Source organism: Oscarella lobularis, chromosome 14 (assembly GCF_947507565.1).
Source record: "Oscarella lobularis chromosome 14, ooOscLobu1.1, whole genome shotgun sequence".
Taxonomy (NCBI): Eukaryota; Metazoa; Porifera; class Homoscleromorpha; order Homosclerophorida; family Oscarellidae; genus Oscarella; species Oscarella lobularis.
Window position 1 is genome coordinate 240,853 of NC_089188.1, and position 25,548 is coordinate 266,400.

The window sequence follows — 25,548 nt, forward strand, 5'->3', positions numbered from 1 at the left end:
ATCTTTCTCGAACTACTAAAACATCCTTTTATTTTCACATATTTCTTTAGCTATGAGTTATAGGTTACTCGACTTCCGTTTCCTATGTTTCGATTATTTATTTATGAGTCATAGGTTACTCGACTTCCATTCCTTTTTTTCTAGTATTTATTTATCCGTGTAACCGTTTAACTTTTGACTCAATTGTTGCGATGCAGCATCGTTCTTATACCTACTAGTTTTGTAAATTATTGAACGCTACCAAAGCGGTATTGGATGCGCGAGTTATTGAAACCCTAATTAATCTTTGTATGAGGCTACTCTACATCCTGCGTGAGGGACAACTATTAATTGCATAGAAGACTTGATATTAGCATCTGTGACAGAACGAACAATACAAAAACAAACGAGATCAATCAAAGACATTGCAATGGACAAAACGGAATCAGTATATCATTGCTGAACTCAGCAGCGATGATTTGTTATCAGGTACTGAACAAGCCTTGTGGAGAAATCCTGGCAATTTCTCGCTCCATTGCCAAACGACTGGTAACCATTTCCATACTGAGAAATAAATCTCTCAATGTCCCTTGGAGTGGCATTGCTTCTTCCCTCGTGGATCGTTCGAATGTATCTCGTACGATCAGGATTTCGCATGTTTACGTATCTGACGCCGCCCGGAACGTGGTCAGCATATCCCTTGAACAGGACGACTGTATGAACGTAGCCGTATGGCAAATTTATGCGACTGCGGATGCACTGAGGAGCTGCGCCCACCACGACCTCCTTTACTCTGTTCATTCGCTGCACGGCCGTATAGACATCTTCGCACGAGCGATCATTATCTACAGGAATGAAGTTTTTGGGAGTATGGCTGTCGTTTCCTTTTTACCATCGTAATAAATGTTGGCACTGCAGCACTGAGCTAAGAGCAAAAAAACTAGCACCAGAAGAGAACGCATGTCTTCTCCTTTTGCTTGAATGCCAGCCCAGTAGTCTCAACGTAGGTTATAAAGGCTTAGACGTAACAACTGATTTCCGCCATACTTTCATAACCATGCACGTGAGTCTGACAACGAAGGATGTTTACGGTATACTTCCGAAATAGTTACTTATATGCTGGCTGCCGCTAAAGCAGCTGCTTTGCAATGCTAGAGGAAGCTGAGCCTCATTATTGAATGTTCTCTCATTGTTTGGGTCAGATAAAGAAGGCAGCAGTGAAACGGATAAGGGTAATCATTTCAAAGGAGAGACTCATATATGGCTATTGCCTCTCGCTAAGCAAACGAGGCTTTCTAACATGTTATAGCTTTCAGTCACTACAGATTATATAAGTCATTTCCTCTCTTTTGGCAAATAAGTGAGGAAGTTTATGTCGTATAGATTTTGTGGTTGGCGACCAGTCGTCCAGATACTCTTTTCTCGTCCTAATCGGAATATCTCGGACTCCATAGGCACTTTTGTCTTTAACCGGGTAACTGTAAAAGAGAAAAGTTAACCATTTTCACTGAATTGTTCTGCAGGACGCGTACGATCTTCGGCGAGTATCGAATGTGCTTTGAAGTCATTTCTCTACTCTACGAAAAATCGAGGCCCTCCGATGTTTCGTACGTGTCACATTTGTTTCAGCCAGCGAGACAAACAATTCACGAATAACCAAGCAAACGTAAGAAACATGCCAAGAAGTCCTGCGCTTTTGATGAACTTGTTTCTACATAGCATTATCGGCTTTCATGAGTTCCACCATGGCCTCACCCATGGCTTGACCGACGTTCATGTACGTCTCAGCATTGCCGTTGTAGTGGGCCCCCGAGCTTCCTCCCATTGACAACGGGTGGGTGTACACGGCAGCAACGTTACCTTTAAATTCTAAAAGAGGAAAATCAAAGGTAACAAACTTTGAAAGTTGAAACCGGCTTACCTGGATACTTAGCCGGATTGGCAACGTTGAGCATAGCGTCGAGGATCACGCCTCCACCGTCGGTAGAGCCATTAACGGTCTGACCGAGTGACGCAGTGACGAATTTAGCATTCGGTGCCTTGAACTGAGCGCGCAGAGTCTTGATCAACTTGACGAGGTTGATTTCGTATCTCGTTGCGAGACCTATATCGCGACTATCTCGATCACCTTGCCACCAGAAGAAACCAGCGATATCGTAGCTTGTTGCCCCGGGGAAAAAATATGTGAGATTGGAGAGGATATATTCAGTACGGTTGGTGTCTCCGTCGTATTGCTCGCCCGCCATCCAGCCAATAGGCTTTGGAGTTGTGCCCTTTTGCCATTTCGCAGGCGACTGATGGTACCCAGCATATTCCCAGGTGACGTTTTTCTTGTCTTTGTATTCCCAGCCAGGGCTTCCAGGCGGGAGCAGATCCCAGCCCAAAGCTCTATTGCCTATGCAGGCCTTAAGGATCATCACTCGATTTTTTGTGGCGTTGCCTTCAAAGACAGAACCAAGGTAAGAGACAACATCTATGTACACAACTAGTAGCTATTGTATGGTGACCAGCACGATATTGGTTTCATCCCAATCCAAAGTTCTAATTACCCTCAATTACCCTCGGATTCGTCTAAGGTGATTAACTAATCAAACCTTGGGAGCATGACTCCATCTTATTGTATGGCACGTGAATCTCGACCAATATCATAAACGTCGTATATCTAACATTCGAGTAGCCTGTTCTCTCCATCATTTGTCGAGAGTCACGCCCATGTAATAAATAACTTGTTGAACAGTAGTCATGTTCTATGATGTCATTGAAAGCCTCTAACCTTGGATTTCTGGCCCTTTTACTCCGTGGAGAGAAAGGGCTATGTCCCACTCGAGCTCATTTTGTGATAGACTCGATTGTGGGTGTGAAAGAAGTAGCGTCTACGCAAAGTCGAATTCGTTTCTACTTACAAAACGAGGCTCCTTTCTCTCCACGGAGTATAGAAGGAAAAGGGCCTGGCATACAAGGCTATGCCTCGCCTTGGGCAATTGAATTATTTACGATGACATACCACGGTCATGGGATATCTAGTTAGTTTGGTCGATTTAGGCCTAATGCACTAATTTAATAACCCTTTGCCCAGGCCAACGGGGTAGGATTGGCACGCCGGCCGGTGCCCTCGATCCTCCCACGCATCAAACTTCATATGAGCATCATATGAGTATCGTATGAGTATCGTATGAGTAAAGTATTCGCCCAACGTACCGACATAGTTTCCAATGCCAAGTTCGGGACCAATGGTCTTCCCGGTGACTGTCATAAACTCGTTGTGCGCTAGATTTGAGTGTTCGAACGACGAGTTGCCACTGCCAATGACTTCAACGTAGCGGACGTCCTCGCGAACAGCCCACGTATTCGACGAATGGTTCCACAGATAAGGGTACTTGTGCTCGGTCTTGACGGCATATCCGAGTGAGCCGTTGACGTTGTCCGGGCCAATTTTCCCCTCACCCAGCATGTTGGACTGTCCCATGAGGACGTAGACGTCGACCTTATCGCCCGAACAGAGTAGAGCCGGCATGATGAGAACTGAAGCAAAGAACGTGGCTGTGAGATAACCCATTTTGAACAATAGGATGACGAGAAGAGGCAACTTCCTGCACCAAATTCAAGATCTAAATATCCCTCAGAGTTATTGCGCTTGCGTAAATGCAGAGGGTTTGTAAAGGAGAACGCTCTTGATCTGGGTGGAGTACGGTAATTAGTTTTGTTTACGCGACGGACCGTCGGGTGACCACGTGTGTGGGGGTTGCCACACGGAAGTGCATTTAGCTATGTGTAGTCTGCGTGTAGACTAGTAGTTGTGTTCGGGCAGAAACGACAAACTCAACGGGTTTTAGTTTGCGTGCACACTGCTTGACAGTGAGGCTTCCAATGATCATTCGATCGATCGATCAAGTATACTTTTGGCTGCGTTCCCCAAAGAAACCTCGCTTTGTTTAATTTATGATTTTTTAAAACTTTGTCTCAGGTCACCACAATAATTGATCCTTTTGCGTAGATCCGAAACAAACAACGTATAATAATTGCACTATCAGATGCGTCTTTTATTAAAATATGTCACCCGGACAAACCGTGGGCGAGGCCCCCTTTGAGGGTTCAGAATCACCCGGGCCATGAAACAATTGCTCGCAGCGGCTGCTGCGAATATCGTACGCACGTATAATTTGAGCCTAAGCGATGCACACCTCTAAGCCTGCTTTAGCTTGACGGAGAAAAGGATGCGACTTACGATGGAGGAGAGACGAGCCTCGATAGAGCGACGGACAAATTCGTCCCTGCGCCATGGAGAAGCGCTGAAATGCGTCGACTGCGCCGTCCTCCTGTAGGTCTTAGCCGTATCTTCAAACGCAACTATCAACTCGCGCCGGCTGGCTTTTCCTTCTCCTTTGGCAACACAAAAAACAGTAGTGAGACCCCTTAGGGAGCCTCACTCTTTCAAAAAGGTTCGATTGTCCAGCAAAAGTTCACCATTTCACTGCCGCAAAAGTGAACGGCGAAATAATTACTCCTAAAAGATTTGCTTTGCTTTTTTGTCAACAGTCACCCGGATGTAGACAAGACGTCACTTGACATCAGCTGATTCAGCTTTCGCGGATTTTCTAGCCGAATCGAGCTCGTCCGGCTCTCCGAGCGAGCTTTCATTTGCTGTTTGTGGGTCGAAATTGCTCATGACACAACTCGATAGAAAGTGAGGCCTCCTAATGGGTCTCACGAGCAGTTTTTCGCCTCGCGAAACCGAAGGAAAGGCTGGAAGAGGCGAATCGATCGATCAGTTTAAAGGTACAGCTACAGCTGACACTGCGACAGTGCGATCGACGCGTCTTATTCGTTCCCCATCGCGAAAGAGCGAATTTAGCCTTTGCTCTTTCGACGCTCGTCTCTCCTCCGTCTTCAGTCGAATGCTTCTCTCCTGCGACTGAGAGAAAGCTTAGGGATGTGTTTCATCTGGGTTAGACCATTTAGGCACGAGCAATGCTCTCATCGGCCGCCAAGAGCAAAAGTCTAGTGGCCCGGCCTGTACCGAGCCCTCAAAAGGGGCCTCACCCACTTTCTCGTTTTAGGTTCCTATTTGCTGTCGTAATTGCTATTTCTTTTAATGGTGAAGATAATCAACGCAGCTTTTTAGTCATCCTACACGATCTCTGTCCTACGCGTGAGCCACTTTAATTTAATTCGATTAATTTTTATTTTTTATTTTTCATTTTTAACGAAGCATTTTTAGACGTCACTTTTGTCAGGAATGAAGTGGCCACGGAGAGAAATCGACCTAAAGAGTGGTGCGTAACGCGATAATATTTGATTCTATTTTATCACGGAATCGAATAAGAAATGTGTAGCTCTCTCTCTCTATTCCAAGCTGCTGCTTCAGTGGATTTTTGAACTCTGCCTTTGATCAAACAGGTACTATCTCTATATATGTTATGTAGACGCACTTGGCATGTCTCTATAGAGACGTTTCCTTTCGAAGGAAGCCGTGGGAAAGAGAAGGCGAACGATGGAAAATGTCAAGGAGGTAGGGAACGAAAGAGTTAGCCTCGGATCATCTCCTCCGATCATTATAATAATTGCCATCTTGTCCGGTCCCCAAACGCCTAAAGGCAGTCTGGACGGATCACGCTCTCACGTGTTTATCGCCCAATGGAAGCTTCGTCCTCAAATGTGATACGCGTGAGGCGTTGGCATTTGGCACCAGGCAGAGTGATCACCTCTTTACTCAGCTAAGCGTCATCGAGTAAGGCTGTCTTTCTCGCGTCTTGGAATCGTCAAATCGATCGAAGGAAATAAACGCCAGAGGAGATGGCATCTTCTTTCCGTTGGAGAACCTTCGCCACTCTCTTCGCCCTCATTTTGGCCAACAGTAAGAAATCAGCGCCAGTTTTATTGTAGCAAAATTGACCTGTCTGACTTCTACTACCTCGTTACCTGAGGTGATGGGGAAGAAATGGGGCGTTTTTCTATGTTTTGTATATGTTACAATACCGCGGCGAGTGTGGGATACGCTAGTTATAGGACGAGGGCGGGCCAGCGGCCTGAGGCAAAATCCCACGAGCATTAGTCGTAGTGTAAATTGGTTTATGTAATGGCACGCGATCGCCAAGCCAGACGAAGCGCGAATTCAAAGGCTATTCTTCCCACTCTAATGAGCGCTTCTCATTGGCACGCGATCACGTGTCGATATATACGTGTGGGGCGTAATTCATTCTCATTCTCTTTTTTTTGTTTTCATCGTAGGTCAAGCGCAGCAACGTAAGAACACCTAGTCTTTATTCCGCAGAACAATTTCCTCTTCGTAGCGACGTGCGCCAGTCTGAAGCAGGACTTCGAAACGGGTTGGGGTCTATTCTCCCAAAGCCGATCGGACGACTTCGATTGGACGCGCGATTCTCGCGGCACGCCGTCGTCGAGCACGGGACCGAGCAGGGACTACGATCCGGGCACGGCGGCCGGCTGGTACGTTTACATCGAGACGTCGTTTCCGCGTAGCAACGGCGACGTGGCGCGAATCGATTCGACTTCGTTTCCGCCGCTTATGCCGTCGAAAACGTGCATGATCCAATTCGGCTATCACATGTACGGCGCGACGACGAGAACGCTCAACGTTTCGGTGACCGACGTCGTGACGAAGAAAGAATACATTCTCTTTTCGGAGACCGGGAACAAGGGAAATCAGTGGAATTGCGGGAGCATCAGTTTCGATCGGACGCAGATTACAGGCAATTGGACGGTGAGGATCATTTTCGTGGGAAAAGACGCTTTTTAAATTTTTTGTTAGATGTCTTTTACTGCTGTAAGGGGGACAAATTTTACCGGCGATATTGCGGTTGATGGTATCGAGCCGTCGCCTGGCTGCGGCTGCGGTAAGGCGAAGAACCAACGACGACGGATTTCGAAACGTTTTTTTTCGTTTATCTTGCAGCTGGTCCGTCGTATCCTTGCATTGAAACCAGCACCGATTTTGATTCTGGCTGGGGCATGTTTAGCAACAATGATACTGTGGACGATTTCGACTGGACTCTACGACGAGGCACGACGCCGAGCTTTTTGACGGGTCCGACGGGTCCGACTCGGGATCACACTACGGGATCCGGTAAGGGGAAGAAATCTTTATGATAAAATTATCTTGATTCGGTTTCTCTATTTTAGGTCAGTACGCTTACATTGAGACGAGTTTTCCGCGAGCAAACGGCGACGAGGCGCATCTCTTTTCGAAGTGGATTCAGGGAAGTGGAAACGACTGCAGCTGCACGATGTCGTTCTGGTATCACATGTACGGCGCCACGACTGGCACGCTTCGAGTTGAGATCGAGAAAATGGGCCAGCAGGGACCTCGCGCTGTAGTCTGGTTGAAGACGGGAAACCAAGGCAATCAATGGATAAACGACTTCGTATGTCTCAACGCGACGTCGCTCTATCGCATCGTTTTTGTCGGCGTTCGGGGAACGAGTTTCACGGGAGATACCGCCATCGACGACATCAAACTGAATAACTGCAAATGTCCAAGTAACTTAGGCTTCTAAATAATAATTAATATTTTATTAAATTTCTTTGTTTGTAGAGCCTTTACCGCAGCCAATCCGTAAGACTTTCTTAAGTTTAAGCGCATTGGGTTTTTTGATTTTCTTTATATAGCCGTTATGGCTACCAATTGCACATTTGGCGTTGGCTCAACCGGCACTTTCTGCGATTGGAAGCAACCCATATCTCCGGACGTCTTCTGGGTGACGAAGCACGGACAATCGGTGACTCCCGACACGGGACCCGACGGCGGTTACGGCGGAACGGGTCGCTACGCTCTCGTAACGAGCTCCGGTCAGACGGGCGCGGCAATCATGATGGGCCCGTGGATCAAGTACAACGAATCGAAGAACGCTCAACTGACAATAGCGTATAATATGTACGGAAAAGACATCGTTAATCTCACTGTCGGCTACGAGATGATGTTGTACGACGACACTGTGGGTCTCGTTCCGCAGCCGGTCGTGCCACTGCAGACGTATCAAGGCGATCAGGGGCAGGGATGGAATGTGATGACTATTGATTTGGCGGCGGCTATTGGCGGAAAGAGTTGCGGCGGGGGCATGATCATTTTCCGAATTCACATTACGGCTTTTGTCGACGGAAGCGATTTGGGCGACATCGCCATTGACAGCATCATATTTTCACCTAAGCCAGCCAGTAAGACTAAGAGAAATAGAGTAATTATGCATAATAAGACGAATCCACGCCTCTAATTAATTAATTAATTATTTAATTCTTGTTTTTAGATCCTTGCCGTGACGACCAGTTTCCCTGTCCCTTCTTCTTCGGCGGCGGTTTTAACTGTTTGACGAACGTCCGATGTAACGGACGTCGAAACTGTTTCTCGGCCGACGACGAGGCCAATTGCCCGGAGAGTTGCACATTCGAGTCGGGATTCTGCACGTGGCGAAACGGAACGACCGACACGGAGCAGTGGACGCGACGACAGGGCCGCACGCCGTCGTTTAACACGGGCCCGTCCAGCGATCACACGACAGGAAACAGCTCAGGTGAATATTATCTACATGCGAAATTTTATTTATAACTGATTTGTTTAAATAAGGCTATTATCTTTATTTGGAAACGAGCGGATCTCGTCCGGGTGACTACGCCGAACTCTTGTCGCCGCAATTCTCTCAAACGGGCGCGCAATGTTTGATCTCCTTCTGGTATCACATGTACGGAGCGTCGATCGGCACGCTTCAAGTCGTTCTCAAGTCGTCGAGCGGACAACGCGTCCTTTGGCAGCTAGCCGGAAATCAGGGAAATGCGTGGGTACAGGCTACTGTATCGATTGGTCTTGCGAAGGGAGTCGAAGTGATGCTCCGCGGCTTCAGCTCCGTCACGTCGGGCGGCGTCACTTATACGGGCGACATAGCATTGGACGACATCGCGTTCAGTAATTGCCAAGCCTGTAAGTCCTTGCGCGCTTTTGGCTATAGAAAACGAGTCTTTTCTCAACGCAGCCAATATACCTCAGTGTCAGAGCAACGAATTTCAATGCGACGACGGTAACTGCATTCCGTACATCAATTTCTGCGACGGTCGACCTGATTGCAATGACGTAAGCGACGAAATTTCGTGCGGTGAGCTCTTCTTCTTCTAACCTTTCTTTTTAAAACTTTACTACGAGGCAATTTGTTTTGTCTTATAGGACCCGTTCAAGGATCGTGTGACTTTGAAAACGGCTTCTGCGGATTGGTTCAAGATCCGGCGAACAATGAGAATTTCACGCGAACGTCTCGTTCTACGCCGTCGTTTGGAACAGGTCCCAATCACGATCAGTCATTCAACAGATCAGGTGACAAAGATCAATCATTTTGATGGCAAAACGAAACGCGTTTGTCTGTTTATATACTAGGCTACTACATTTATCTCGAAGCATCTGGCTTACCATCTGGCTATTCTAGGATTATGACTCCGACTATTTTCGGTGACAGTAATAATACTAACAGTTGTTTCGTCGGTTTTTGGTATCACATGTACGGATCTAATATTGGCAACCTCAACGTAAGAGTCGACCTTTTTTTACTAGCGCACTTCTCTGCACGAAAATTTTTAGGTGTCTCAAACGTTTGTTGATGGCGGCTATTCGGATCGTCCTCTCTTCTCTTTGAGCGGCGATCAGGGCCAATTGTGGAAATTCGCGAAAATTAAGCTCACCAAAATATCGGTCAGCTACAACATCATCTTTTCTGTCTATCACATGTCCGGATGGTTCGGCGATATAGCGCTGGACAACATCGTCTTCACGCCGGGATGCCATCCGAGTGAGTTTGAGTTATCCCACTTGTTTTTCTGAGGCTTTTAGTACTGTTTTCTCTTAGGGGGTCTCTGCACTGCCGCTCAGTTTCAATGCAGAAATAATCACTGCATCTACAACAGCTGGGTGTGCGACAACGACGACGATTGCGGGGACGGCAGCGACGAAGCCAACTGCGCTACCGGTGCGTTCCCATCCACGCGGAAATTCTCTTTTAATGAATAGTGATTTTCTTTCTTAGCGAAACCGCCTGTGACGGCAGCGCCACCGACGGTTCCTGGAACTTTTCCCGGTGCGTTTTAAATCGCCCTTTGTTTCTCTTGACTTTATTATTCCTTTCAGTCGGAAAGTGCACGTTTGAAGGCGGCATCTGCCCGGGATGGATGAACGTCAACGAAACGTCGAATCCGAATACCGACTGGAAAGTCGGCGCCGGCGACAAAAGTTCCGGTCAATTCCAGCAGACCGGACCAACGGCCGATCACACAACGGGAATAGGTTGTATGAAAAGAAACAACGGCGTTTTTAAGGCTTCTATGCGCTGTTTTTTTAGCCCCAAGTCCAATACCGTCGGGTTCAATACCGCTTACTGACTTTGAGAGTGATTTTGGTTTCTTCGCGCCTTATCCTTCCGGTGTTTCTCACTGGAAGCGCGTTTCGGGTAGCACGTCTTCGGTTGACTGCCATACAGGAAAGAATAAGGATAAAATAATTCTAACGTCTTTTAATATATCTATTTTTCTCTTTTCAGGCTATTACGCTTCTTATACTGAGTCGAGAGCTCGTCGTCCCCAAAACGGCAGCACGAGTCTTATGTCGAACACGATGACGGACAACGGCCGTTGCAGTGTCGATGTTTGCATGTTTCCTTCGGCGTTCGGCACGTCTCGAGCTAAGTTTGCAAAAGTACCGCAAAGCGGTTTTCCTGGCAAGAAGCGTCGCATGGCACCGCTTTTGAGTCGGTCGGGAGACCAAGGCAACTCGTGGAAAACCAAAACAATTCATGCCAACCATTCGTCGGGTTCTTTTGTGGTATTATCTTAAGAGAGAGAATGTCGCGATATGTTTCTTGTGACTATTCTCTATAGTTTCTTATTGAAGCTACGAGTGACCTAGCGGTCGATGAAATACGCTTTTCAGCCGACTGCATCGGTTCTTTAGCTCCGGGTCGAATACCGTCGACTGATTTTGAAAATGAATTTGGTTTCTTTAGTCCTGATCCTACCGGTGATTTCCAGTGGACGCGCGATTCGGGCGGAACGCCGTCATTCAATACGGGTCCATCGGTTGACTGCGATACTGGAACGAATCAAGGTGAAACTAATCAATGATTTTTATGTTCTTAGTTTTCTCTTTTCAGGCTATTATGCTTTTATCGAGACGAGCTTTCCTCGTTCGCAAGGCGACAAAGCGCGTATGATTTCCGGAACAATGAGCGAACACGGCATTTGCAGTATGATGTTCTGCATCCACATGTTCGGAGCGACGACTGGCACGCTGCGAGTTTTCACAAAGGATTTGGCGAGCGGCGTCATGACGCTGCGATGGAGTCTGTCGGGAGACCAAGGCAACCAATGGAAGAACGTAGCAGTGTATGCCAGGCAAACCTCTGGCGCTTTCGTTGTGAGATCATGAGATCATGAGAGGGAATCACGCTTTAATTTTCCTAGGGACTGTTTCTTCTCATGCATTTAGTTTGTTATTGAAGCCGAACGCGGCAGTTCTTTTACGGGCGTCATAGCGGTAGATAACATTCGCTTTTCACCTGGCTGTGACGGAACCGGTAAGTCAATCACATTAGAAAAAATTTAGCGAATTAATATATTTATTTCGTAAAAGGATATTGTCTTTATTATCCGGCGACTGACGGCTCGACGCAGGCCGGCACTCTTGCGACTCTATCGAGCAAGACGTACGGTGTCTCCGGTCCTCTTTGTCAAATTCGTGTCTTCTACAACATGCACGGAGTGAACGTCGGCACGCTCTCCATTGGCGTGACAGGATCGAACCCGCAGACCCTCGTCTCGTACGACTCCAATCGCGGCGATTCGTGGTACGAATCGGTCAGCTACATCGGCTCTCGATCCAACTTCGAAGTGACGATCAACGTGCGACACGCCGGCGGCGCTCTCGGCAACATCGCCATCGACGACGTTGAATATCTCAACTGCAATCCTCGTCAAAAGGGATCCAGTCGACAATGTCCCAAAGATCAAGTACCGTGCACGATATCGCTCGAATGCGTTGCCATCGAGAATCTGTGCAACTACGATAAAGACTGTCTCGACGGCTCGGACGAAGATCCCGCTCTCTGCGCCGGCTATCCGGCACGATGCGACTGGGAAAACGGCTTCTGTCTCGGCTACAGCCAAGCCCGAAACGACGACTTCGACTGGTTGATCAATAGCGGCTCGACGTCGTCGGTGAACACGGGACCCCAATTCGATCACACGACCGGCACGAAAATCGGTCACTATCTCTACATCGAAACGTCGAGTCCGCGCATCGCGAACGATTACGCCGATCTGTTCAGTTCTCTTCTCGCTCCGCCGCCTCATCCGCCCGGTAATCTTCTCACCTGCTCCGTTCGCTATTGCTATCACATGTACGGTCAATCGGTCGGCGAGTTGTCCGTCTGGTTCATGGGACCCGACGGGCCGACGAAGCTTTGGGAGCAGCATGGTGATCAAGGCAATCGTTGGTACTGTCGAAGTGACGATCTCTCCAAGTACATCGCCAATGTTAACTATAAAATCAGATGGCGAGGTCGAACGGGAGACTTTCAGTCGCCGGTTTTCTACGGTGATATCGCGATTGACGACATTAGTTTTAGTTCGGGATGCGGCGGCATTGCTCCGACTCCGCCGCCGCCGCCCGCCTACTGTATGGACTGCACGTTCGAAACGGGATTCTGCAACTGGCACGACAACGTCACGTCCAATTGGCCGTGGGTGCTCGATCAAGGCGGAACGCCGAGTTTCAACACGGGTCCCGGCGTCGATCACACGTACGGAAATGCGTCCGGATCGTACATCTATTTCGAAACGGCGTCGCCGGCGTTGGCCGGCGATCGCGCCGTTCTCGATAGCGATCTTCTTACGTATGACCCCAAACGGAGTTGCCAGCTCGACTTTGCTTATCACATGTACGGAAATTCTATCGGGGACTTGAACGTTTATGTTCGACCGCTCGGCAAGTCGGCGACCAAAGCCTGGAGCAAGTCCGGAAATCAAGGAAATCTGTGGCACGTGGACAATATTAAACCGAGCCTCTATTTGAAAGGCGCAAATAAGTACAGAATCGAATTCGAAGCCGTTCGCGGATCCAGTTTTACTGGTGATATCGCTCTCGATGACATCTTATGTCGAGCGTGTGGTACGTCTTATATATATATATGTCTAATTGCCACGTGATTATTTTTATTTATTCTCTTAGCTTGTCCCGCTGGCGAATTTCTCTGCGCCAATGGAAACCAGTGCGTTAAGCAGGAACAGGTGTGCAACTTTGTCAACGACTGCCCCTTGGGCAGCGACGAGTCAAATTGCTGTAAGGTTCCTATAACACTTATTTTTATTGAATTATTGATTATTTATTTTAGGCACGTGTAACTACGAAACGGGATTGTGCGGTTGGTCGAGCGGCGTTGGCACTTCGTCGTGGATTCGCGCTTCCGGTCGCGCTCGTCCCTCGGGCGACGCCACGTACGGAAACTCGTCCGGCCAGTACATGTTTCTCAACATCATCAGCCGCTCTTTGCGCGGCACCGGCTCGCTGATGACAATCAAATTCCGTCAGACCGGCAGTAGATGCGAGCTCTGTTTCGCCTACTACGTTTTCGCTCAATCCGGAACGGGAGCCACGTTGGAACTCGTGGTGCGCGGCCGGAAGCCGACCGCCGAACGCCTTTGGCGTTTTGTCGGTACCACGGCGTCGGGAGCATGGCAGAGAGTGTGCGTGCGCGTCGGCGGCATAGCGACGCAATTCACGCTATCCTTTGAAGCCACCTATTCAAGGGGCTCCTCCGTCACGCCTACGATTGCAATTGACGACGTCAGATGCGAGAACTGTTCGCGTCCGATTAAGGCGTGTCGCGCCGACGAGTTCCAGTGCTTCGACGGCCACTGCATATCGCAATCGCAACGGTGCGACTTCTCCGACGATTGCGGCGACGGAACGGACGAGGCCTCGTGTCCCCCCCAGCAAGGCAATTGCAATTTTGGAATTCCGTGCGATTGGAAGAACGTCGTCGGCAGCGACGACTTTAATTGGACCGTCGCGACGTCGACGCCTTCGACGAGCACCGGTCCCGTATTCGATAACACCTATAAAAACGCGACGGGACATTTTCTCTACATTGAAACGTCGTCACCTCGTCAAAACGGCGACACCGCTCAATATCAAAGTCCCACATTCTCGCCGACACCGCTCAATACTCAATGCGAAATGCGCTTCGCTTATAACATGTACGGCGCCGATATCACGTGGCTACGCGTTTACATTTATGACGTCACGACAAGCACGACGACGCTGCTCTGGTCTCGTACCGGCAATCAGGGTCACGAGTGGCAGCAGGCAGTGATTCCCCTCCAAAGCTCAACGTCCTATTATATCTACTTTGAAGCGGCGCGTGGACGCAGTTTCAACGGCAATACGGCTATTGACGATATTTCGTTTTTCGGATGCGGCGGCGCTTTGCCACCCGATTTCAATCAGACCGTGTGCTGGGTCTTTCAGAGTAAGTGCAATTCGGGCGAATGCATATACAATGACTGGTTCTGCGACGGAATATACGATTGCGCCGACGGTTCCGACGAACTGAATTGTCCCACGGCTGGACCCACGCCCACGCCCTATCCCGTCGTACCGGGATCGTATCTACCCGATCAAACGTGCACTTTCGAAACGGATTTGTGCAAGTGGTCCAACGACCAAAACGATGATCTGGAATGGTCGCGTGACAGCGGCGGCACGCCGTCGCTCGATACGGGACCGAGTGTCGATCACACGCTCGGAACGTCGAGAGGATTTTATATCTTTATTGAAACGAGCGTTCCCGCCGCTAGTGGCGATATTGCCAATTTGTATAGTCCTTACTTCCAAGTCGCCGGCGAAGCGTGCGCCGTCTCGTTTGCCTATCACATGTACGGAGTGGCGATTGGGACTCTGCAAGTCGTCGTTCAGCCGAAAGATTCGAGTATGAGCGAGAAAGTCGTCTGGACGATGAGTGGCGATCAAGGAGATCAATGGTTCGTTGCCAACACGACCCTCGGCGGTTTTATTACGAACGAGTCGCGAATCGTTTTCCGTGCGACGCACGGATCGGGATTTTTTGGCTGGGAGGGTGACATTGCTTTGGATGACATCAAAATCATGAATTGCGACCCAAGTGAGTAAAAACATCAATAAATCAATAAGTCAATAAATGCGTTTTTTCTGTGTGAAGGGATTCGACTTCCGCCTTGCCCGAAGAACCAGTACACGTGCACGTCGTCTCGATCGTGCATCGACTTTGACAAACTTTGCGATTTCAATTCCGACTGTCCGAACGGCGAAGACGAAAATCCGGCCTATTGCTGTACGAGAGTCGAAATCATTGAAGAGATTATTATTCTAGATCCTCTCCTTTTTAGCTATTACTCCGGGTCGATGCGATTTCGAGGGCTGCACTGGAAGCTGCCCGTGGTACAACGTCCAAGACGGTTCTGACGATTTCGACTGGTTCGGCGCTAAGGGATCGACGATTTCATTCAACACTGGACCATCAGTCGATCACACGACCAGCACAGCAAACGGTAATAATATTATTTAAAATTGGGACTTTCACTTGAATGATTTTCGTCGTCTCTCAAGGCCGATACCTCTACACGGAGACGTCTTTCCCCCGTCAGGAGAACGAAACGGCGGCGCTTATGAGCGGGATTTTCCAGTCGCCGGTTCGGGATCAGCAGTGCCGACTTCACTTTTACTATCACATGCAAGGCGCGACGATTGGGACTCTGAACGTTTGGTACGCTCCAGTGAGAGGCGCGGTGTCTCTGCTCTTCACCCGATCAGGAGCTCAACCGAGCGGATGGCTCCGTGGAGAATCGGACTATATCCCAACGGGAAGCTCGTTCCAAGTACGTCGATTTCATTGCACGCGTTGTAGACGAATCTATATTGCTTTTAGATTAAATTTGAAGGCGTTGCTGGCTCTAGTTTCACTGGCGACATCGCTATCGACGACGTCACGTTTTCGGAAGGATGTTCTCAGCTCGACGTCAATCAACCAGCTCCCCAAGGTAAAATTCTGTGAGATTTTTTAGTTAAAGAATGTCATTTATTTATCTCGTTTTAGCTATTGATTGCGCCGCTTGCGATTTCGAGGCCCCCGGCATCTGCGGCTGGTACCACGACTGGTGCAGCAGCACGTACATGATCAATAACTACGGCATCTCGTCCGGTCTCCCGACTGGCCCCATCGTCGATCACACGCTCAAAAACGACAGCGGTCAATACATTCACATTGTCAGCGCCAATCATCCGAACGGCGGCACGGATATGCTTCTTAGCCCTATGATGAAGCGTTCCGTAGCCAACGATCAGGTCTGCTTCTGGTATCACATGTTCGGCACGCACGTCGGTCGTCTGGAGGTGCACTCAGTCTGCATGGACGACGGTTCCGACACGCTTCTGTGGAACGTCGCCGGTAGTCAGGGACGCGAGTGGAACTACGGATGCGTCAATCTGTTGCAGACGTGCAACGGTCGAGCGGGAGCGATTTTCATGGTCAAATTCGTCATCGTGCACAACGGGGGACCGGAGGGAGACATCGCTCTGGATGACATCTCCTGCGGACCCATTCCAATCACAAGTAAGATTTTTTATGGATATGGATTTTTCAATTTAATTGATTATTGATTTTTAGCACCTGCGTCGTGTTCGAACAGTCCGGGTCTATTCCGATGCAACAACGGTGCGTGCATCAACTCCGGCAGCGTGTGCGACTTCAACGACGATTGCGGCGACTTTTCCGACGAGGTCATGTGCAGTCGCAACTGCACGTTCGAAGTCGACTTCTGCAACTGGCAAAACGAGCAGTATTTCGACTGGCACGACTGGCTGCGCAATCGCGGACCGACGCCCAATAACAACACGGGACCCTCAGTCGATCACACCCTCGGCACCGACAAAGGCTGGTACATCTACGCCGACTCGCTCGACGGCACCTTCTACGGAGCTGACGTGTGGCTCGTATCGAAGCCCATAGCGCGTACGGGTCCAAACTGCAAGATATCTTTCTGGTATCACATGTACGGCGACGATGGCCCGTCGGTCGGAATGCTCGGCGTCGTTCTCAAATTCGGCACGCGTTTCGTGAACCTGTGGAGCCAGCACGACAACCAAGGCGACCAGTGGTACTACGCTGAAGTGATGATCGGCAAGCGAAACAATTTCGAACTCGTTTTCTTCGGCGAAAACGGCTACACGGCGCCGGGCGACTCGCCGACGTCGGATATGGCTCTCGACGACATCGCCTTCTCGAATTGCGAAGCGCTGCCCATCTATCGATGCCTGCGAAACGAATTCACGTGCGACAACTACGAATGCATCGCGTCGAATCTGCGCTGCGACTACGAAGACGATTGCGGCGACGGCAGCGACGAGAAACGTTGTCCGATCGTCGTCGGCAATTGCAATTTTGAAAAGGACCAATGCGCTTGGGAGAACGTTCGAACGGACGATTTCGATTGGTCGAGAATGCAGTGGTTTTCGCTCACTCACAAAACGGGACCCAATTACGATCACACGATTGGAAATGCGAGCGGATGGTACATGTATATCGAGACGTCGGCGCCGCGAACGCCCGGCGAAACAGCCGTGTTTTCGAGCAAAAACGTTTATCCAGCGACGACGAATAATCAATGCCGATTGAGATTCTGGTATCACATGTGGGGAAATACGGTTGCGAATATGACCGTGCGATTGGTCGCTCAAAACCAAGCGAAAACGGCCTACGACGTTTGGTATGAAGAGGGTGACCATGGCAACGTGTGGTTGCGCGCCGAGATCGTCGTATCGATCCCGTACGACTATAAAATCACGTTCGTTGGCGTGCGCGGTTCGTCGTTCCTCGGCGATATCGCTATTGACGATATATCGTTAACGCCGGCATGCGCGAGCGGATCGACGGCAACGCCGGGACCCACGTCGAAGGCGTGTCTCGCCGGCGAATTCTCGTGCTCGAACGGAAATTGCGTGCCGGCTGGATGGCGTTGCGACGGCGCCGACGACTGTCGCGACGGAAGCGACGAGAAGAATTGTCCGACGATTGCGCCGAGCCCGTGTTCGTGCGACTTCCAGGCACCGTGTTCGTACGTGAACAGTCAATACGATTCGGGACTAGATTGGCAAGTGGGACGCGGCGCTACGGTGAACCCGGGAACTGGGCCTTCTTTCGATAACACGTACAAGAACGCTCTCGGCGGTTACATCTTCGTCGACGGTTCGAAAGCTCGTCCCTACGATCGTACCGTACTCGAAGGACCGTATACGACGAGCGTCTATCCGGCCACGTGTCAAATCACGTTTTTCTATCACATGTACGACAAGGCGGGTAAATCGTCCATGACTCTTTCTCTCTATACGTACGGTGTGAAATACGGCCTCAAAAAGACGTCGTTCTCCGTAACGGGATCGCAGGGAACGAGTTGGCATCCGGCGACGGTCGACTTGCGCGTTACGGAGAAATTCCGCGTGCATTTTGTCGTCGAATACGGTGCCGCCGCCGGAGGCGACGTCGCTCTCGACGACATCAGTTGTCACTTGTGCTCGTTCGATCCGGCAGTGAAGGACCAAACGTACGGATATGGCGCTCTGGCGACCGGATGTTCGGACGGACGACGCGAGGGTCTTTTCACGAGTATCAACTCGGCTGTGTGTCGAGGTCAGTGGGCCGGACAACAGAGTCTTCGTGCGGTTCGTTCGTCGGGAAATCCGTCGTGCGGAAACAATATGAATAAGCAGTGCACTAGTCCCGGCGATTTGTGCGCTTCTGGGTGGCACGTGTGCGGCTCAACGGCGAAAAGCGACGATTTCACGGTGAAAATGAGCGGAGCCGATTGCAATAAGAACTACGGTAATTATCCGGCGGCTATGAACTATTGCCCGTCGGGACCGTGCCCAGCTTCGTATACAAACAAAGACTACGGCTGTACTTCTGGTTTGGGCGCATGCGATTCGCCCGTTTGCTGCGGTATCGGATGCCAATCCGATTCTCTCTGCACCAGCAGCGTTTTCTCCAAATCGACAATGTTTACGTCAATTGCGGCAGGATCTGGGTGCAATTCTATCACTGGCTACGTTGCTGGTGGCGTCGTTTGCTGTAGTAACTTCTTAGGCACGCCCGCGCCGCCTACGACGCCGACGACTCCGCCCTGTCCGACGCCGGCAGCGTCTCACACTCTCGATTGCGATTTCGAGAACAAGGATCTGTGCCAGTGGAGAGGCGTCAGCGGCAACGAACTCGATTTTCTCATCGATTCCGCCGGCACCCCAAGTTTCAACACGGGTCCGAGCGTCGATCACACGAAGGGAACTGCGTTGGGAACGTACGTTTATATCGAGACGTCGTTTCCGTCGTCGTTGGGCGACAAAGCTCAAATGCGATTGCCGCTTCTCGATCCGTCCGATTCGTGCTGCTCGCTCACCTTCTGGTATCACATGTTCGGCGCGACGATCGGTTCTCTGAGCGTCTATCTCGAAACGGGCGGCAAATCGACGCAGATTTGGACGAGACAACGCGCCCAGGGCAATCGATGGGTCCAAGGCACCGTTCCTCTTATCAGTTCCACGCCGTATACGATTCGCTTTGATGCGGTCGCTGGGACGAGTTTCACCGGCGATATCGCTCTCGACGACATCAAATTCGTCGGCTGTCCGCCTGGCCCGACGCCGCCGCCGCCGCCGACGTATCCGCCGGGCGTTGGCGTGGGCGACTGTAATTTTGAGAGTTGCGTTGGTGATTTGTCGCCGTGCTGCTGGAAGAATATCGCGCAGGGCGATAATTTCGATTGGATACGAGGCAAGGGGATCACTCCTTCGGTGACGACGGGACCGTCGAGCGATCACACGTATGGGAACTATTCCGGACATTATATGTACATCGAAGCGTCGGATCAGCGTCTGTTTTCGTTTGATAACGCGAAATTGGTGAGTCGAAAGATGAAGGGTGTTCCCAAGCCCGGACTTTGTTCGTTGACAATTTGGTATCATATGAGTGGAAGCAACGTCGGTCGATTGACAATTTTGAAGGAGCCGGACAGCGTCTTTTCGTTCAGCTATCCAACGCTGTGGACGGCGAGTGGAGATCAGGGCAGCAGGTGGAAGAATATCACCGTCGATCTTTACACCTCCGCTTATTCGAGTAGCGATTTTCAACTGTCGGTTCGTGCCGATCAGATTACGTCTCGATCAAGCGATATTGCCGTTGACGATTTAATGTTTTCCGACGGTTGCAACGCCTATTTTATGGACACGAAGCCGTGCTATAATCTCGACGTTTGTCATCCGGTTACAAACGAAACGATGTCGCCAACTCTTGGCAAGAAAATAGAAACCCCAGTTGTGTTTCTTCTTTCTAATGTTCTTTCTTATAGGTCCGGTTACAGGTGATTTTGGGGGCTCGCCGTCGTCGAAGCCTACGGAATCAGCAAGTGGCAGTCATCACGGTATTTCTTAGAGTCAGTAATAATATCATTATTTTATTTTTTAATTAATGTAGCTGGTATGTATGCTGCTATTGCAGTGAGTATAGGCGTTGTGGGCATCATTGTTGTCGCTGTTATTATCTATCTTATTGCGTCGAAGAAGTAAGTCGTCGATTCTCTCGCAATATTTTTGTTGGTAACTCTGAGGCGTTTTTATAGGTATCAGACTCAGGAGAACGTCGCCTCCGGTGTGAGCCGACCTCGAAGCGGAATGTTGTCCGAAGCCGCTTCGGGTATTGGTAATCCAGTCTACAACATGTACGGCGCTGAGGACGGCGGAACGGACGGCATGGACAACATCGACGTCGACGTTAGTCTCGTCTTAGACAAATAGAAATTAAAATGTGAATCTTCTTCATTTTCATAGGTTGACATGTCGGATATGTTTTCGCCGGGTGAAGCGACCTTGCCCAAGTTCCACGGCACTCTAGGCAAGGAGGCTCAGGCCAATCCTCTATACGCGGATCCGTATGCGCAAATGGATCAGTGAGGTTTGTTACGCACACACACAGCCGCTGCCTGTCTTTGTATTGTAGAACTAGTATGTTAAGTTTGTGCCTTTCTTTGAAAAAATCGAATTCACTAACGAGCGCCTGCTCCAGTAAGAATATCGTCTTCTATCTTAATTAATTAACAGGTGAGTCGTCAAGTCCCTTTTTAGTATGAGAAATGTTGCTGGAACGGTGGTAAAACATGACAAGTCCTTACTTTTTCTTCGATGTCTCACAGATATTCGGTGTACGTTTTCGTCTATTTTATACGTTCTAAGCTCAAATCGATGCTTGCGCGTCAGTACAGGTTTTTTTGCAGTAGTTTAATGCTTTTCTGGCTTAGATAAGTGAGTCTTTCTTGGGTTCGAAGAAACGATTTCTACTACGACGTACCTCCCAAAAGAGTTCTGTCTCGCTATTACTAGTCCTACTTCTTCTTAGTCATCGGTCGTATTCACATGCGTACCGTCAGAGCTAATTGAATAAAGTTATGCCTCTAAACGACGGTTTTTCCCCATTGGAGCCCCGATTTTCTAACAACTAGCTGGACGCAATACCTCTTATGCGGTAAACTTTCTACGTGATTTGCATCGACGACGAATCTTTTCTCGCGTTAGAAAATGCTAACAAAGTTCAGCACGTGACGACGACAAGCCGAGTCCCGTAGTAGAATTCCGGCTTTGTCTGAATCGACGCTGTCAGAAGACTCAGGTCGATCCACGCTCATCGCACCGACTTTTTCGCCTCTTTGCAGCTCAAGCAACGCAGATTCAAATACGCCAATGGGTAAGCGCACGTTTCTCGTTCATTTTTCGTCCGCCCGGCGCGTTGCGACAATGCCTGTGTCTTGTCTCAACGCGAAGAACGACGTAGAGCGCGCGCGTGGATGCCTCTGCGGGTAGAATACAGTATGAACCGAAGGAGTGGCCTAAAGCTGCCTAAGGCGGGGTAAAACTAATTGCACTAATTGCACGTGCACTCCAACAGCGATTGCCGTAAGAATTAGGGATTTACAGCTAAACTGAAGAACGATCGCCATTCGCTTCTTTTTTTACATCGTCTGCCTTCCTGCCAGCGCGAAAAAGGACCCAGAATCAGTTTGGAGTTGATTCAGGCTAGTTTCAGTGGAGTTTCATGCGTAAGCTTTCAGCCTATATTTACGGCAATCGATGTCGATTCGTGTATGATTTTCTCTCAGGCGTCACAACAGATTTAGAAAAGCGCGGACGGAGCGCGTTAGGGTGCGCGGCAGTTTTTTGGAGAGATTTGCACGAAAAAGCACCATTTATATGCAGTTTCGGACTTCGAAAAAGGATAAATAGGACGTTTGAACGCTTATCTTCAACCGGTCAGCGTGGCCGAGTGGGTAGCGCATGCGGCCTGATGCCCGGATGTCCACATTCATACGAGATCGCTGGTTCGAACCCCGAAGACAACAAAAAAAAGAGAAAGAATATACGGGTAACTAGGGGGTAAGACGGATGTACGGGGTCTCAGAAAGAATGGGGAAGAAGGAATTCTTTAATTATTCTTTATCTAATTAGTACTAATTAATCTAATTAATTGTTAAGACACTTCTTCGGTTCATTCTAAACTTCGTCCGTTTCTGCTCTCTAGCGACTTTTTCGCTACGAGCGGCGACGTGACACGAATCGCGGATGTGACGACGCTCTCGCGTAATCCACTCGCCATTCGTCGATTCCTCATCTCGTGCACTCCCACTTCGTTTCATTTGTTCCCTTCTTCTTTTTGGCTAATCGTCGCGTGTTTCGTTTTTTTTCTAAACTGGCAACAGGCACGTACGTCGATTTTAATTGGGTGAATCGAAGTTTTACTGTGCTCATTCGAAATGCGGAGAGGAGTGTGAATTGACTCCAGAGGTCTCCTTCACCGTGTGCTGAGGTCTGAACGCTCGATCTAAAGATCTCTCGGCTTCTATCGTGTTTAGACATTTCGTTTTGTATTAGAGCTAGAAACAAGTCAAATCGTGGAAGACATGAACTCAAACGAAACCAGATGAAGCAGCTGCGAATTTTTGACTCTAGGAAAACAGAAAGTGGCTGAAGCGACGATGAAGTCATGTGAGTCGTTATAGGAGAAGATGGATAATAATGAGCTAGATGTAGCTGCCGGTTTTTCTCACTTGAGCTCCCACTTCGAAATCGTTTGTTGATTGAAAACTCGGGTACGAGTTCTTCGTAACAGTGTACCCTTTATTTCGTTGGGCTCCACGAGGTGTTAGTAAAGTGTTTCCATCGTTTCCTTTTGCCGTCAGATATTAATTCTGGTCTCTTTTCAGGGAATTTGGCTAGAATCTCTTTTTGGAAGAAGTCTTGAGAAATAAGATGTCACAGTATCGGCTTTGTTGATATATTTTATATAACTTTATCATTACTTATTTTCCGTAGTTGTAGTATATGAGCGTCTATCTCGAAACGGGCGGCAAATCGACGCAGATTTGGACGAGACAGCGCGCCCAGGGCAATCGATGGGTCCAAGGCACCGTTCCTCTTATCAGTTCCACGCCGTATACGCTTCGCTTTGAAGCGGTCGCTGGGACGAGTTTCACCGGCGATATCGCTCTCGACGACATCAAATTCGTCGGCTGTCCGCCCGGTCCGACGCCGCCGCCGCCTCCGACGTATCCGCCGGGCGTGGGCGTGGGCGATTGTAATTTCGAGAGTTGCGTTGGTGGTTTGTCGCCGTGCTGTTGGAAGAATATCGCGCAGGGCGATAATTTCGATTGGATACGAGGCAAGGGGCTCACTCCTTCGGTGACGACGGGACCGTCGAGCGATCACACGTATGGGAACTATTCCGGACATTATATGTATATTGAAGCGTCGGATCAGAGTCTGTTTTCGTGGTACTACGCGAAATTGGTGAGCCGAAAGATGAAGGGTGTTCCCAAGCCCGGACTTTGTTCGTTGACGATTTGGTATCATATGAGTGGAAGCAACGTCGGTCGATTGACGATTTTGAAGGAGCCGGACAGCGTCTTTTCGTTCAGCTATCCGACGCTGTGGACGGCGAGAGGAGATCAGGGCAGCATGTGGAAGAACGTCACCGTCGATCTTTACACGACCGCTTATTCGAGTAACGATTTTCAACTGTCGGTTCGCGCCGATCAGGTTACGTCGCGATCGAGCGATATTGCCGTTGACGATTTCATGTTTTCCGACGGTTGCGACGCCTATTTTGTGGACACGAAGCCGTGCTATAATCTTGACGTTTGTCATCCGGTTACAAACGAAACGATGCCGCCAACCGACTGCCACGAACTCTTCTGCGTGAACGGGGGAACGTGTTACATCCAATTCGGCGAATCCTATTGCCATTGCGTTGGATTGTTCGGCGGACGACGATGCGAGAAGCCGATTACGGTGACGTCGGCTCCGACGACTCGCAAGACGACGACGAAGGCGCCTACGACAATGCGTCTATCGACTGCGGCGCCGACCGTGTCAGCCTGTCCGAACCAAGCGTGCGATCCGACGGCGAACGATTGCGTTTGCAGCGTTCTCAGCGAACCGCTTTATTGTCAAACGTGCGAGCAGACGGCTGTTACGTGCGACTACTGCGTGTGCCAGGTGATACAAGGTAAAAGAATGTGCTACTTCACGCAGGCTTACGTTAATCAACTCAAAACACCTGAGCCTGGGAAGCCTACGGAATTGGCAAGCAGCAGTCATCATGGTATTTCATGCAATCATAATCGGTTATCGTTATTCTTTTTTTTTAATGTAGCTGGTATGTATGCTGCTATTGGAGTGAGCATAGCCGTTGTAGGCATCATTGTTGTTGCTGTTATTATCTATTCTATTTTGTCTAAGAAGTGAGTCGTCAATATTTGCGTGATTTTTTGTTGGTAAATCTGAGACGCTTTTATAGGTATCAGACCCAGAAGGACGTCGCCACTGGTGCGAGCCGGCCTCGAAGCGGAATGTTGTCCGAAGCCGCTTCGGGTGTCGGTAATCCTGTCTACAACATGTACGGCGCTGAGGACGGCGGAACGGACAGCATGGACAACATCGACGACGTGAGTCTCGTCTTAGACAAATAGAAATTAAACTGTGACGTCAACTTTATTTTTCTTAGGTTGACATGTCGGATATGTTTTCGCCGGGTGAAGCGACCTTGCCCAAGTTCCACGGCACTCTAGGCAAGGAGGCTCAGGCCAATCCTCTATACGCGGATCCGTATGCGCAAATGGATCAGTGAGTTATGTTACGCACACGCAGCCGCTGCTTTTCATTGTATTTTAGAACTAGTATGTTAAGTTCTAGTGTGTTAAGTTTGTGCCTTTCTTTGTAATTCACTAACGAGCGCCTGGTCGAGTAATTATTGTAGGTAGTTGATCAAAAATAACCTCTGTGATCACAGATACCCTGTAATCACAGATATCATTTTATCAGTGATACCCTGTGATGACAGATTACCCTTGTGATCGCAGAGACCTTGCGATCATATATACCCTGTGATCACAGATACCCTGGAGTCACAGATAGCATTTGATCACAGGCACCCTGTGATCACAGCTACATACCCTGTG

The 25,548-nt window shown here is 49.3% G+C and overlaps 3 protein-coding genes across 15 annotated transcripts; 2 read left to right on the forward strand and 1 right to left on the reverse strand.

Annotated features, from left to right (window-relative positions):
- Nucleotides 1–1,374: 1,374 nt before the first annotated feature.
- Nucleotides 1,375–4,490, reverse strand: LOC136195218 (uncharacterized). 3 transcript variants are annotated; one of them, XM_065984520.1, is made up of 5 exons: nucleotides 4,205–4,490; nucleotides 3,178–3,501; nucleotides 1,901–2,419; nucleotides 1,512–1,848; nucleotides 1,375–1,457 (listed from the first exon to the last, which is right to left on the reverse strand). In XM_065984520.1, exons 1-4 carry the CDS (start codon nucleotides 4,257–4,259, stop codon nucleotides 1,691–1,693), a joined length of 1,056 nt encoding a protein of 351 aa, XP_065840592.1. In that variant the 5' UTR covers nucleotides 4,260–4,490; the 3' UTR covers nucleotides 1,375–1,457; nucleotides 1,512–1,690. The 3 variants fall into 3 exon arrangements, with proteins under 3 accessions (XP_065840592.1, XP_065840594.1, XP_065840593.1); XM_065984522.1 differs by having other exon boundaries at nucleotides 1,376–1,457; nucleotides 3,178–3,569; nucleotides 4,205–4,489; XM_065984521.1 differs by having other exon boundaries at nucleotides 1,377–1,457; nucleotides 3,178–4,145; nucleotides 4,205–4,488.
- Nucleotides 4,491–4,611: 121 nt separating this feature from the next.
- Nucleotides 4,612–21,095, forward strand: LOC136195202 (MAM and LDL-receptor class A domain-containing protein 2-like). 3 transcript variants are annotated; one of them, XM_065984482.1, is made up of 41 exons: nucleotides 4,612–4,755; nucleotides 5,037–5,128; nucleotides 5,198–5,252; nucleotides 5,313–5,376; nucleotides 5,426–5,488; nucleotides 5,574–5,643; nucleotides 5,694–5,833; nucleotides 6,208–6,222; nucleotides 6,270–6,700; nucleotides 6,749–6,833; nucleotides 6,893–7,063; nucleotides 7,120–7,476; nucleotides 7,532–7,552; nucleotides 7,606–8,151; nucleotides 8,241–8,504; nucleotides 8,558–8,908; nucleotides 8,961–9,080; nucleotides 9,149–9,295; nucleotides 9,356–9,504; nucleotides 9,557–9,764; nucleotides 9,822–9,941; nucleotides 9,999–10,049; nucleotides 10,100–10,255; nucleotides 10,311–10,445; nucleotides 10,506–10,789; nucleotides 10,846–11,071; nucleotides 11,118–11,380; nucleotides 11,453–11,540; nucleotides 11,597–13,132; nucleotides 13,193–13,303; nucleotides 13,356–15,143; nucleotides 15,201–15,332; nucleotides 15,388–15,549; nucleotides 15,608–15,876; nucleotides 15,927–16,038; nucleotides 16,095–16,610; nucleotides 16,665–20,339; nucleotides 20,395–20,466; nucleotides 20,520–20,607; nucleotides 20,665–20,815; nucleotides 20,873–21,095. In XM_065984482.1, the coding sequence occupies exons 7-41, from the start codon at nucleotides 5,773–5,775 to the stop codon at nucleotides 20,993–20,995; spliced, it is 12,984 nt and encodes a 4,327-aa protein (XP_065840554.1). In that variant the 5' UTR covers nucleotides 4,612–4,755; nucleotides 5,037–5,128; nucleotides 5,198–5,252; nucleotides 5,313–5,376; nucleotides 5,426–5,488; nucleotides 5,574–5,643; nucleotides 5,694–5,772; the 3' UTR covers nucleotides 20,996–21,095. The 3 variants fall into 3 exon arrangements, with proteins under 3 accessions (XP_065840554.1, XP_065840553.1, XP_065840555.1); XM_065984481.1 differs by having other exon boundaries at nucleotides 5,189–5,252; nucleotides 5,574–5,833; XM_065984483.1 differs by lacking the exons at nucleotides 4,612–4,755; nucleotides 5,037–5,128; nucleotides 5,198–5,252; nucleotides 5,313–5,376 and having other exon boundaries at nucleotides 5,401–5,488; nucleotides 5,574–5,833.
- Nucleotides 21,096–21,709: 614 nt separating this feature from the next.
- LOC136195215 (MAM and LDL-receptor class A domain-containing protein 1-like) lies at nucleotides 21,710–25,306 on the forward strand. Of its 9 annotated transcripts, none has more exons than XM_065984517.1 (9): nucleotides 21,998–22,134; nucleotides 22,195–22,457; nucleotides 22,614–22,898; nucleotides 22,964–23,231; nucleotides 23,296–23,349; nucleotides 23,405–24,692; nucleotides 24,744–24,831; nucleotides 24,888–25,035; nucleotides 25,095–25,306. In XM_065984517.1, the coding sequence occupies exons 6-9, from the start codon at nucleotides 23,414–23,416 to the stop codon at nucleotides 25,215–25,217; spliced, it is 1,638 nt and encodes a 545-aa protein (XP_065840589.1). In that variant the 5' UTR covers nucleotides 21,998–22,134; nucleotides 22,195–22,457; nucleotides 22,614–22,898; nucleotides 22,964–23,231; nucleotides 23,296–23,349; nucleotides 23,405–23,413; the 3' UTR covers nucleotides 25,218–25,306. The 9 variants fall into 9 exon arrangements, with proteins under 9 accessions (XP_065840586.1, XP_065840589.1, XP_065840590.1 ...); XM_065984518.1 differs by having other exon boundaries at nucleotides 22,964–23,077; XM_065984513.1 differs by having other exon boundaries at nucleotides 22,195–22,237; nucleotides 22,292–22,457; nucleotides 22,964–23,077; nucleotides 23,296–24,692.
- Nucleotides 25,307–25,548: the final 242 nt, after the last annotated feature.

What these genes read in the sequence shown, in the direction of transcription:
- LOC136195218 (XM_065984520.1), bottom strand. Translation starts at nt 4,259, where the DNA reads ATGGCGCAGGGACGAATTTGTCCGTCGCTCTATCGAGGCTCGTCTCTC. An exon ending in TGGCATTGGAAACTATGTCG is followed by an intron (nt 2,420 to 3,177) that starts GTACGTTGGGCG and finishes CTGTCTTTGAAG; the next exon opens with GCAACGCCACAAAAAATCGA. An exon ending in CAATCCGGCTAAGTATCCAG is followed by an intron (nt 1,849 to 1,900) that starts GTAAGCCGGTTT and finishes TTCCTCTTTTAG; the next exon opens with AATTTAAAGGTAACGTTGCT.
- LOC136195202 (XM_065984481.1), top strand. Translation starts at nt 5,773, where the DNA reads ATGGCATCTTCTTTCCGTTGGAGAACCTTCGCCACTCTCTTCGCCCTC. An exon ending in CGAAGCCAACTGCGCTACCG is followed by an intron (nt 9,942 to 9,998) that starts GTGCGTTCCCAT and finishes TTTCTTTCTTAG; the next exon opens with CGAAACCGCCTGTGACGGCA. An exon ending in CGAAAATCCGGCCTATTGCT is followed by an intron (nt 15,333 to 15,387) that starts GTACGAGAGTCG and finishes TCTCCTTTTTAG; the next exon opens with CTATTACTCCGGGTCGATGC.
- LOC136195215 (XM_065984514.1), top strand. Translation starts at nt 23,414, where the DNA reads ATGAGCGTCTATCTCGAAACGGGCGGCAAATCGACGCAGATTTGGACG. An exon ending in GGCAAGCAGCAGTCATCATG is followed by an intron (nt 24,693 to 24,743) that starts GTATTTCATGCA and finishes TTTTTAATGTAG; the next exon opens with CTGGTATGTATGCTGCTATT. An exon ending in GCATGGACAACATCGACGAC is followed by an intron (nt 25,036 to 25,094) that starts GTGAGTCTCGTC and finishes TATTTTTCTTAG; the next exon opens with GTTGACATGTCGGATATGTT.